Source organism: Salmo trutta, chromosome 34 (genome assembly GCF_901001165.1).
Source record: "Salmo trutta chromosome 34, fSalTru1.1, whole genome shotgun sequence".
Classification (NCBI taxonomy): domain Eukaryota; kingdom Metazoa; phylum Chordata; class Actinopteri; order Salmoniformes; family Salmonidae; genus Salmo; species Salmo trutta.
This window is the reverse complement of record NC_042990.1, coordinates 21,747,226-21,759,725: the sequence shown is the minus strand read 5'-3', so window position 1 is coordinate 21,759,725 and position 12,500 is coordinate 21,747,226. Positions and strand designations below refer to the sequence as shown.

General features: G+C 42.6%; 1 protein-coding gene across 3 annotated transcripts in view; it reads right to left on the bottom strand.

Annotated features, from left to right (window-relative positions):
- The window catches only part of glcci1a (glucocorticoid induced 1a), a 40,354-nt gene that overhangs the window by 924 nt on the left and 26,930 nt on the right, over window positions 1-12,500 (bottom strand). For 2 of the 3 annotated variants that reach the window (XM_029732211.1, XM_029732214.1), the window contains exons 3-7: window positions 10,749-10,838; window positions 1,322-1,471; window positions 901-1,050; window positions 249-465; window positions 1-82 (exon numbers count right to left, since the gene is read on the bottom strand). The exon at window positions 1-82 is cut by the window's left edge and continues 39 nt beyond it. In XM_029732211.1, the coding sequence (XP_029588071.1) occupies window positions 1-82; window positions 249-465; window positions 901-1,050; window positions 1,322-1,471; window positions 10,749-10,838 (689 nt within the window). The remainder of the gene's footprint in view (window positions 83-248; window positions 466-900; window positions 1,051-1,321; window positions 1,472-10,748; window positions 10,839-12,500) is intronic. The other variant, XM_029732213.1, reaches the window with a different exon arrangement.

The window sequence follows — 12,500 nt, the reverse complement described above, 5'->3', positions numbered from 1 at the left end:
GGGGGTTCTCTCTTGAACATGTAGCTGTTGTTGGGTTTAGGAGACGAGGCAAACTTTGGCAGCGGAGAGCTACTGCCACTGTCTGTAGACAGAGAGAATGGTCAGAAAAGGTCAGAAAATAAGATTACAGTCCCCGGACAAGACACACAGTCCACGTTGGGAGTTCAGAGCCTTGCTCAAAGGCACAACGGTAGGATGACCAATGGAGGCCTTGCCCCAGGTCTGAGAGAGCATCCTGACAGTCCTACCTTTATCCCTGTCGTAGAGCAGATCGTCGGTGGAGTAAGGGCTGCCCCCGTGTGAGCCGGACCCCGGGGGGCAGGCAGGAGAGGGACAGGGGGACAGGCTGGAACTACTGCTGGAGCGGCCGGGGGCAGAGGGCGTCTGTGTGTCCACGCTACGGGTACTGCTGCTGCGCTGCTGTGGGGGGAAGGGGGCTCGTCGCCCGTCTGGTACCTCCAACACCTGGGGGAGGGCGAGGAGTGAAGGAAAAAGAGATGTCTCGTCACTGAGTACTGCAAGTCATTGGATTTCCAGTGACACAGCAGGCGCATGAGTGGTTGTGTGCATGTCTTCTCAGCTCCCTCCAGACACACGAGTTTCAAGTTCCAAGTTGTAATGTCACGTGCACAAGTACAGTGAAATGCCTTTCTTGCAACTCTAAATGTAGAGAAAATGGTGCGGCACAGTTTCAAGAAAACAGTCACTTTCAAAGTAAGGATTTTGTGGCTAATTGAGTAAAGACAGTAATTCTGCTTATAGATTATATATGAACTACACATTGACACATGCTGCCCATGACAGATGTCATGCTTGACTGCGAGTGGCCACCGCTAGTATTGTGTGAGAGTGCATATTGTAAATATGTGATTGGATGCATCTACCAGTCCGTCCCCTCACCTTGAGCTCCTCTTTCTCTCCGTTGTTGTCTCTGATGAAGACCTTCTCCAGCTCGTGGTTGATTCCCTCCATGCTGCTGGGTACTCTGGTGATGGAGGACTTGGGCACCGTCATGTTGGATATCTGGGACGACTTAGACATGCAGGACCACTGCAGACATTCAAAAACAAAACCTCAATATTACACATGTAAGCAGGGCAGAGTTCTGGTGATTAAGCTTCCCTGGTGTGTTAGGTTTGCACTTTGGGGTCGATTGCCTTGATTCCATTCCGTTCAGCAAGATAAATCACGCATACCCCTAAAGCATGACTAGATAGATACACACACACACACACACACACACACACACACACACACACACACACACACACACACACACACACACACACACACACACCTGGATGGCAGTATTGTGTCTTACCTGTGCTTGGTTGGACATGGTGTTGATGGTGGTGTTGATAGGCCCCTGTAAAGGAGATGAGCTGTCTTTGTCTCTTTGACACAGAGACGGACGACCTCCCTGCTGCTGCTTACTACCGCCACGCAGCTGCTGCCGGAGCTTGGCTATCTGCTGAGGAGAACAGAGGAGGAAGTGGAAAGAGGGAGAGGAAAAGAGAGGGAGAGTAAGACAGAGACAAAGAAAAGAGAAAAACACAGAGAAAGAGAGAGAAAGGACCAGTAACATGTTAACAGATGAACCTCTGTCTCATGTAATGTAGCCAATTTAATCTTAACACGTTTTGACATAACCCCATATATCCACCAGAGGTCCCCATAGCTCAGGGCAGGCAGCTCCCAGTAATGAATGCATCAGATTACATGTATAGCTGGAGCTGTGCAGTCCCTAGGTACATCTAAAAGGAGATAGTATGAAAGGAATGTGACTATCTGGCAGGCTAGTCATCGATCTAATCTCTAAAGGAAGAATCTATGAATCGTAAAAAAACACATCATAAAAAGGCCATTTACAATATAGATAATGTCTTTCATTTGCATGGTGCTGTTCAAACCTTTGAAAGACCCACAGACTGTGCTAAGCTGTGCATCTAACAGAAGAGATGACTGTGTATTGGCTCTGACCAATAAGGACTAAAGGGCTAGAACTCCGGTCCTGTGTGGCTCTAGGTATATCTTTGACCCACATTGATATGTCTTCATAATTCTGCATTCATATTAGCCCACGGAGGGAAGTTTCAATTGCTAAGAGTATTTTGAACTCAGACAAGTGGGGGCCTTTTGTGTGTCAGATAGAAGCACAGTACAGTTAATAGCATATCAGATGAATAGTTGCTTATGTATCGTAACCCCAGGTGTAAAATAGTAAATAATGGCTACTTCTCAGAAAGTATTAAACTGTCATGAGGAGTAAATAATAATTGTAGCCCTCTGAATTCATATTCACAAGGTTGTCCACTATTGGCTTATCTATTTGTTAAGTATTAAAATCAGATCCAACAATAATAATATCAAGGGGCTAGATATCCAGGGCCTAAAAACAAAGGTGACATTGTACATTGATGACATGTTTTCTTTTAAATCCGCAATATTGATCCCTGTACAGCTTCAGAGGATCTAGATCATTTCTCAAACCACATTGGATTACAAACCGAACTATGATAAAGTACAATATTACATATTGGATTACTAAATAACTCAAATTTTACATTGCAGTGTAGTTTACAAATAAAATAGTCTGACGGTTAAGTGGACATACTCGGTATTCATATCCCGAAATAAATTCATTCTCAATACAATACATTTTAATAGAAAGTTAGCAAAAATAGATAAGATCTTGCTACTATGGAAAGGTAAATACTTGTCCATTTGTGGAAAAATCACCGTGATTCATTCTTTAGTCACATCCCAGTTTACCTTTTTACTGATGGCCTGCCTACACCGGACAACTTGTTTATTTCTATTTTATGAGTAAAACAAATGTTCCACTTTATTTGGAACGGTAAGTCAGACAAAATTAAAAACGGGCCTATTTATATCATTAATATGAATTCGGAGGGCTACAATTATTGAATATTAAAGAATTGAACCTCTCACTAAAGGCTTCAGTCATACAAAAGTTATACCTAAATCCAAACGGGTTCTCCAGCAGATTAGTAAGAATGGCTCACCCTAGTGAGAATGGCTCACCCTAGTGAGAATGGCTCACCCTAGTGAGAATGGCTCACCCTAGTGAGAATGGCTCACCCTCATTTTCCATTTATTCAAAATACAACCTCTCACTTTTGGTTATTTGAAAATGAAATCTCTAAAATATCACTATTTTAAATTTTAATTTAAGTTTAATCCACTAGAAAAGACAGAACAAGTATTACTACAAATATTAAAAAGGTTAAAACAAATATAATAATTGATAAAAAAAAAACAATATAGTCTTTGTTAATTATATCATACGTAGGACTGAGTGGTCACCAATGCAGCTACCAACAATATATGGAAAAGTCTGCTCTATCCACAATTATAACCAGCTGATTGCAGCATTACTGCAAAAATGGAGGCTAGTGGAAGTTGTCTGTCGGCCCTGCATTAAAGACCAAAATTGAAAATATATAAATAAATAGGAACGTATACCAGTTCCATTTAAGGACCAAAACGTTGACAGCTGTGCCGTACAGGTTGGGAAGAGATTTTTGATGTGCAGATCCCATGGCACAGGGTTTATGAACTGATGCACAAAACAACACTGGATTCAAAAAACTGAGTTTTTCCATTTTAATTATACAAAATTCTTGCAACCAATAGAATGTTAGGTATATGGGGGATACAACCATCCCAACTCTGCAGATTTGGCTGCAAAGTGTTTTGGTACTGCCCATATGTAGCCTGTTTCTGGTCGCAGGTTAAGGAATGGCTGAACAATCGCACTGCTGCGTGCTTTTAGTAAAGGTGTTCATCTATTTTTTAGAATCTGTTGAAACTATGAGAATAGAAAGGTTCAGAACTTCTGTGAAACATCATGCAGTACCACAGCTGAAAAATATTTGGCAAGTAGAAGAAGTCAAGACGGGATGTTTTTTAGAGATCGGTGGGAGGGGTTGAGGGTAGCTGAAGGGTGAGATATATAAATAAGAGATAACTAATGTAAAATGCACTGTGTCCGTAAAATGTATATAGTATGAATAAGCTGAAAGTAGAAGCCTGAGTATTGTTGTCCATTAGTTTACTCCAATTAGGTGAGGGTCAGCAGAAAATAATGAAAGAAAATATATTTTATGGGGGATTGGAAATGATACAAAAATTACATTGATAGCTTGGTAGCTATGAAATGCTTGCCACATGGTAGCTATTTTATGCATGTAGCATCTCACGACCAGACAGGACAAGCCCAGACATGTTATTGTCCCTGTGCCTTTACACAGAAGTCATTGTAGGCTCAGTCATTGCAGTAATTTTACCATAGCAACACAACACAGGTCCCCTCTTACACCAGAAACACATGCTATTTTCACAATGCATTTACACAAACCGTCCTTCAACTTGTCCTCTTCCACCAAGTAATTTTGCTATAGCAACACAAACACCCAGCCTAACAGGTCCTTATCAAAGGAGGCTCTGTCTGAATGGAAAGGCTGATATGTGATCCACTTTCTTTAGCCTGGTGCACTCAATAGTTCGTCAGCTTTCCAGATAACTCAAGAATCAGTAGGCGATAATAGGCACATCACAAATTTCTCTTATGATGCTGGGCCCAAAATAAAGACAGTAATGAAAGAAAAGCCTACATATACTATAAAACAGTGTTGCTCGACTGCTTTATTCCATCACCAACATCGCTCCTGAATACACCAACTCAAACACACATACTGAAAACTCACTCAAGCTCTTATGTGCGACTTGTTTCAGGAAACTAGCCATATGTCGCGTGTCACTACTTCACAGGAGAGGCATTTTAATGTATTTTTTTATCAAAATGCATTTTTTGGAGAAACGCCTTATGGAACATGTGAACTTTCATGTGCCTTAAAACTTGTATGTCATCTGTAAATGCAATAAAAATAGTTAATTCACGAGCCCAGTTGGTTTAGCAACGGAAAAAGCCAGGAAACATCCCGCTAGCCGTGATTGGCTGAGATAATGGATGGACTGGACATGCCTCGGAGATGAGTTGGAATAGGTCTGTGTAGAACATGAGCTGGTCAGTATGTCTAGGTAATCCTTTCTAACGCTGCTTTTTAAAAAAAACGATATCACGAAGAACTGCAAAAGTGTTGCTCTCCACTTTCTGGAGGACTGAGTTTTTAAATCAGTGGAATGCCCGGTGGAAGCAGAGTGTGATAGCTAAGGATATGGAGAAAATTCTGCCATTTGATTGCAAATATGCAGAGGGAGTCGAAAAGAGAAAAGCGAAGGCTGTTGTATGCCTGTCACCGAATTACATCTTCAAACTAAGGGCAACCATGGCATCCGTGACAGAGAGGGAGAAGTGTTCATCCATGTATACGAGTAAGAGTCTAGCTAGCTACATTTTCAGATATCATACATTTTTAATTAAACGTATAAATTAAAGTGTACTGTTAGCTAGCTGGCTGGCTCGATCACTAACGTTACGTGTATGACCTATGTAGTAATATTATTCGTATCTCAGAGCTATTTGCATTGCTAGTTATAGCCTAATGTTAGCTAGCTAGCTAACATTGAACCTAGTTGGTTAGCTATTTGCAGATTCATGTAGGGTAGTAACATTATGAGTTAGGATTATGGTGCATTGTTTAGCTAGCTAGCTGTCTAAAAAGACTCTACTATGTAAGTAACCATTTCACTGTACCGTTTACACCTTCTGTATCCTGTGCATGTGACAAATAAACTTTGATTTTATTTGATAAAGTGTGTGTTTACCAGAGACGGTAATGTGAAGAACATGACCTGGAGCAAAGTCAAGTTAGGATATAAAGCTAGGCCAATGAGACAGTGTCCAAGTCCTGAAATCCTCCAGTAGAATGCCCTGCTTTTGTTTGGTAAGCTTTTTTCTATAATTAGCTTGCCATAAACTTATAAACCCACAACAAGATCATTTTTTACTTTACTGTAATAATTAACACAAATGAGCTAAAGTGAAGATGCTGTCAGCTATATGATAAGGTCATTATTTGAACTGGCTAGTCAGCTAACAAGCTAGAAACAAACCAAAACATTGTTAAGAAAGTTGCTTCTAGTTTCCTGGTTTGCGAGATGAACATATACTAAATTCATTTTTAAACAGGTGGGTTTATTGGGGTTAAAATACACCAGTTATGCTATTTTGGACCACTAGGCTGCTGATGTCATGCTGCCTTTAGTTTGTGTTTTTTCATAACGACAACGACAAGTTTGATGTCGGACGACAATAGAATGTTCATGTCTCACTGCGACAAATGTCTACAGATTAACACAGTATAAACCAGTCTTTAGTCTTGAAATCTTTGGTTGTTTAGTACACTACCGTACTCGCTCTGTTTAGCACATGGCCTCACATGTGAATCCTTAAAGAGATGGGTGGGTCTAAGGCTTAAGAGGGTGTGAACGATGTTGATTGGGTGTAGACAAAGAAGAGCTCTCAAGTAGGTGTACCAAAACATTCAAGGACCATTTCCTCAAAAGTGAGGTTACAAGTTTATCAACTTTAAAAGCAGAATTACTTTCCCATTGTTCCTCAAATGCAGTGTATTATAGAGCTAGAAAATGGCCTGAGTCTATACAATGTAAAAAAACACATTTTAATTTTGCTACATAAGACCGAATCGAGACAGTCAGTCACATGGTTATTCTTTAAAAGTGCTTTCCTCACCATCTTAAATAAGCATGCCCCATTAAAGTAAAATGTAGAACTATGCACAGATATAGCCCTTGGTTCACTCCAGACCTGACTGCCCTTGACCAGCACAAAAACATCCTTTGGCGTACTGCATTAGCGTCGAATAGCCCCCGTGATATGAAACTTTTCAGGGAAGTCAGGAACCAATATACACAGGCAGTTAAGAAAGCAAAGGCTAGCTTTTTCAAACACAAATTTGCATCCTGTAGCAAACTCCAAAAAGTTCTGGGACACTGGCACCCCAATGGTGGAACAAGCTCCCTCACGACGCCAGGACTGCGGAGTCAATCACCACCTTCCGGAGACACCTGAAACCCCACCTCTTTAAGGAATACCTGGGATAGGATTAAGTAATCCTTCTAACCCCCCCCCACCAAAAAAGATATAGATGTACTATTGTAAAGTGGTTGTTCCACTGGATATCATAAGGTGAATGCACCAATTTGTAAGTCGCTCTGGATAAGAGCGTCTGCTAAATGACGTAAATGTAAGAGCACCTCCTCCCAGCTGCCCACAGCACTGAGGCTAGGAAACACTGTCACCACCGATAAATCTACGATAATCAAGAATTTCAAAAAGCATTTTTCTACAGCTGGCCATGCTTTCCACCTGGCTACCCCTACCCCAGTCAACAGCTCTGCACCCCCCACAGCAACTTGCCCAAGCCTCCCCCATTTCTCCTTCACCCAAATACAGATAGCTGATGTTCTGAAAGAGCTGCAAAATCTGGATCCCTACAAATCAGCTGGGCTAGACAATCTGGACCCTCTCTTTCTAAAATTATCCGCCGCAATTGTTGGAACCCCTATTACTAGCCCGTTCAACCTCTCTTTCGTATCGTCTAAGATCCCTAAAGATTGGAATGCTGCCGCGGTCATCCCCCTCTTCAAAGGGGGAGACACTCTAGACCCAAACTGTTAGACCTATATCTATCCTACCCTGCCTTTCTAAAGTCTTCGAAAGCCAAGTTAACAAACAGATCACAGACCATTTCGAATCGCACTGTACCTTCTCCACTATGCAATCTGGTTTCCGAGCTGGTCATGAGTGCACCTCAGCCACGCTCAAGGTCCTAAACGATATCGTAATCGCCATCGATAAAAGACAGTACTGTGCAGCCGTTTTCATTGACCTGGCCAAGGCTTTTGACTCTGTCAATCACCACATTCTTATCGGCAGACTAAACAGCCTTGGTTTCTCAAATGACTGCCTCGCCTGGTTCACCAACTACTTCTCAAATAGAGTTCAGTGTGTCAAACCGGAAGGCCTGTTGTCCGGACATCTGGCAGTCTCTATGGGGGTGCCACAGGGTTCAATTCTCGGGCCGACTCTTTTCTCTGTATTACATCAATGATGTTGCTCTTGCTGCTGGTGATTCTCTGATCCACCTCTACGCAGACGACACCATTCTGTATACTTCTGGTCGTTCTTGGACACTGTGTTAACAAACCTCCAGACGAGCTTCAATGCCATACAACACTCCTTCTGTGGCCTCCAACTGCTCTTAAATGCAAGTAAAACTAAATGCATGCTCTTCAACAGATCGCTGCCCGCACTCGCCAACCCATCTAGCATCACTACTATGGACGGTTCTGACTTAGAATATGTGGACAACTACAAATACCTAGGTGTCTGGTTAGACTGTAAACTCTCTTTCCAGACTCACATTAAGCATCTCCAATACAAAATTAAATCTAGAACCGGCTTCCTATTCTTGACTTCGGCGTTGTCATTTTACAAAATAGCCTCCAACACTCTACTCAGCAAATTGGATGTAGTCTTTCACAGTGCCATCCGTTTTGTTATCAAAGCCCCATATACTACCCACCACTGCGACCTGTATGCTCTCGTTGGCTGGCCCTCGCTTCATATTCGTCGCCAAACCCAGTGACTCCAGGTCATCTATAGGTCTTTTCTAGGTAAAGTCCTGCATTATCTCAGCTCACTGGTCACCATAGCATCACCCATCCGTAGCACTCGCTCCAGCAGGTATATTTCACTGATCACCCCAAAAGCCAACTCCTCCTTTCCTTCCAGTTCTTTGCTGCCAATGACTGGAACGAATTGCAAAAATCCTGAAGCTGGAGACTTATATCTCCCTCACTAACTTCAAGCATTAGCTGTCAGAGCAGCTTACCGATCATTGCACCTGTACATAGCCCATCTGTAAAATAGCCCACCCAGCTACCTCATCCCCATATTATTATTTATTTATTTGCTCCTTTGCACCCTAGTATCTCTACTATACACAGTCATCTTCTGCACATCTATCACTCCAGTGTTTAATTGCTAAATTGTCATTATTTCGCCACTACGGCCTATTTATTGCCTTACCTCCCTAATCTTACTACATTTGCACACACTGTATATAGACGTTTCTATTGTGTTATTGACTGTACGTTTGTTTATCCCATGTGTAACTCTGTGTTGTTTGTGTCGCACTGCTTTGCTCCATCTTGGCCAGGTCGCAGTTGTAAATGAGAATGTGTGTGTGAGAGAGTTAAGACATTCAGCTAAGCTGGGCAGCACTTTACACAGAGTTGAAAGTAGAGCAAGTACATCCTCTATAATGCTGAGGAAATAACAACACAAGAGTTAAGTGAGGAAGTGTTGGTAAATAATGAGGTCTATAAGATTAGGATTACGGTCGCTTAACAACCCTGGGATCTAGAGGTTATATAGGCCTACAAACAATCATGGTGTAACTGAAGGGGACCTCAACCCCTCTGCACTACAGCTCCAAGCTCCATTACCGTTACTAAGGAACATGCCTGAGCACTACTATTTTAACTGTTCTCCCTGCTGCTAAACTAGGGAGGGAGAGGGAGAGCGCGAGAGAGAGCCTGCTATAGGCAGACCTGGCTCTCAAGAGAGAAACAGGCTGTGCACACTGCCCACAAAATGAGGTGGAAACTGAGATGCACTTCCTAACCTCCTGCCAAATGTATGACCATACTAGAGACACATATTTCCCTCAAATTACACAGACCCACAAAGAATTAAAAAACAAATCCAATCTTGATAAACTCCCATATCTACTGGGTGAAATACCACAGTGTACCATCACAGCAGCAAGATGTGTGACCTGTTACCACTAGAAAAAGGCAACCAGTGAAGAACAAACACCATTGTAAATACAACCCATATTTATGTTTATTTATTTTCCCTTTTGTACTTTAACCATTTGCACATCATCAGTTTCAAAGTTCCTTTGAAACTTTTGTGAGTGTAATGTTTACTCTTCAATTTGTATTTCACTTTTGTTTATCTATTTCACTTGCTTTGGCAATGTAAACATATATGTTTACCATGCCAATAAAGCCCTTTGAATTGTAGAGAGAGAGAGGAAGAAACAGAGAGAGGCAGAACGAGAAAGAATGAGAGAAAGAGGCTGAAAGAGAGAGAGGAATCTGAGGTCTGCCTGGCTATCTTTCCTGTCAATAAATTGCCTGCTGGGTTATGGCTGGGTTATGGCTGGGCTGGCGGTTGGTTTCTGGTTAGTTGCGAGGGAGATAGACAGTGTTATCTGCCTCCTCCCTGCCTGTGGCCGTATAGCACCAGGGTGGAGCGGAGAGGGGATGATAAGACAACGACCGCCCGCCCCGGCACTACGTCTCTGACACCCAGCGTTAGAACAGAGAAGCCCTGAGCATGCGGACGTCATACAGGAAGTTATATATAGAAGGTGGCGAGAGGGAGAGGGCATGTCACGGCATATGGTAGGCAGCTCCCCATTGACATTCTAGTCGTCATGTCAACTTCAAGTCATCTCAACCTGGCAGAATCTACGTCTGGGTTAAAGGAGGATGACAGCAGTGATACTGACGCGCAGTGTGCTAGGATAACAGATTACATCAGTTTTACATGGAGGCCTACTGTACAGTATGTTGTCATTACTGATCTGATAACACCTTGACCCAATCGTCATTAGGAAAGTGCTGCAAGTTGTGTTTTCTTACGAAAGGTTAGGGTTTCTAATTATGATTTAGTGTGGTGTGTGTGTGTGCCGTGCATGCATACACAAGCGTGAGTGAGTGTGTACCTCTTTGAGCTGGTCGGCGCTGCCCCAAGAAGCAGAGCGCTGGTGTGTGCCCCTCCTCTCTCCTGCTTCTTCACTCCAACATCCAGGTGTCTGGAAACAACAAGGAAACAACCAATAATATCATTATCTAATTACCAACCTCATATTCTCATCAGCTATGTCAATCATCGTGATCCTCATGGTAGGGAATAAAAGTCTGCAGCCTGGGAGAGGGGCCTTTGACCCCAGCCTAAGCAGTGCACTACTTGGCCATTTCAGATTTGCCGTTGCGACACAAAACCTCAGACAGTTATGTGAACTTGGTCTCTCTACCATGCAGTAGTGGCAGGTTTGACATGGATGCTTTGCTGTGCATACATCATGTATAACGAGATCTAAAATGGAGCTTCAACTAGCCGTGAGTGCTCTGTTGTGTGTCAGAGCACAACAGAAAAAGGAGAGGCCTCTAAATGCTGCAGGCTCAGCTAAAGCTACTGTGATGAATAAGTGATGTCAACTGGAGAGAGAGAGATAAAGTAGCCCTCGCTTCGTCCCTTGGTTACCCCTGGTCTGCTACTGGAGCTGAGAGAGAAGGAGGAGGAGAAATACAGAAGGAGGAAGACAAGCGTAAAAGGAAATGAGAATAAAGTAAATCAAATTTTCCTGGTCGCGTACAAATATGCTATCGCGGGTGCAGAGAAATGCTTCTGTTTTTAACTCTAACAGAGCAGTAACACCTAACACTAGACACAAATCCCCCAAATAACAAGAAAGAAATATCAGAACGAGCACTGTCAGAGTCTGGAATACACAGTTGAAGTCGGAAGTTTACATACACTTATGTTGGAGTCATTAAAACTCGTTTTTCAACCACTCCACAAATTTCTTGTTAACAAACTATAGTTTTGGCAAGTCGGTTAGGACATCTACTTTGTGCATGACACAATTGTTTACAGACCGATTATTTCACTTATAATTCACTGTATCACAATTCCATTGGGTCAGAAGTTTACATACACTAAGTTGACTGTGCCTTTAAACAGCTTGGAAAATTCCAGAAAATAATGTCATGGCTTTAGAAGCTCCTGATAGGCTAATTGACGTCAATTGGAGGTGTACCTGTGGATGTATTTCAAGGCATACCTTCAAACTCAGTGCCTCTTGGCTTGACATCATGGGAAAAATCAAAAGAAATCAGCCAGGACCTCAGAAAAAACAATTGTAGACCTCCACAAGTCTGGTTCATCCTTGGGAGCAACTTCCAAACGCCTGAAGGTACCACGTACAACAATAGTACGCAAGTATAAACACCATGGGACCACGCAGCCGTCATACCGCTCAGGAAGAAGACTCATTCTGTCTCCTAGAGATGAACGTACTTTGGTGCGAAAAGTGCAAATCAATCCCAGAACAACAGCAAAGGACCTTGTGAAGATGCTGGAAGAAACAGGTACAAAAGTATCTATATCCACAGTAAAACAAGTCCTATATCGACATAACCTGAAAGGCCACTCAGCAAGGAAGAAGCCACTGCTCCAAAACCGCCATAAAAAAAGCCAGACTACGGTTTGCAACTGCACATGGGGGCAAAGATCGTACTTTTTGGAGAAACGTCTTCTGGTCTGATGAAACAAAAATAGAACTGTTTGGCCATAATGACCATCGTTATGTTCGGAGAAAAAAGGCGGAGGCTTGCAAGCCGAAGAACACCATCCCAACTGTGAAGCATGGGGGTGACAGTATCATGTTGTGGGGTTGCTTTGCTGCAGGAGG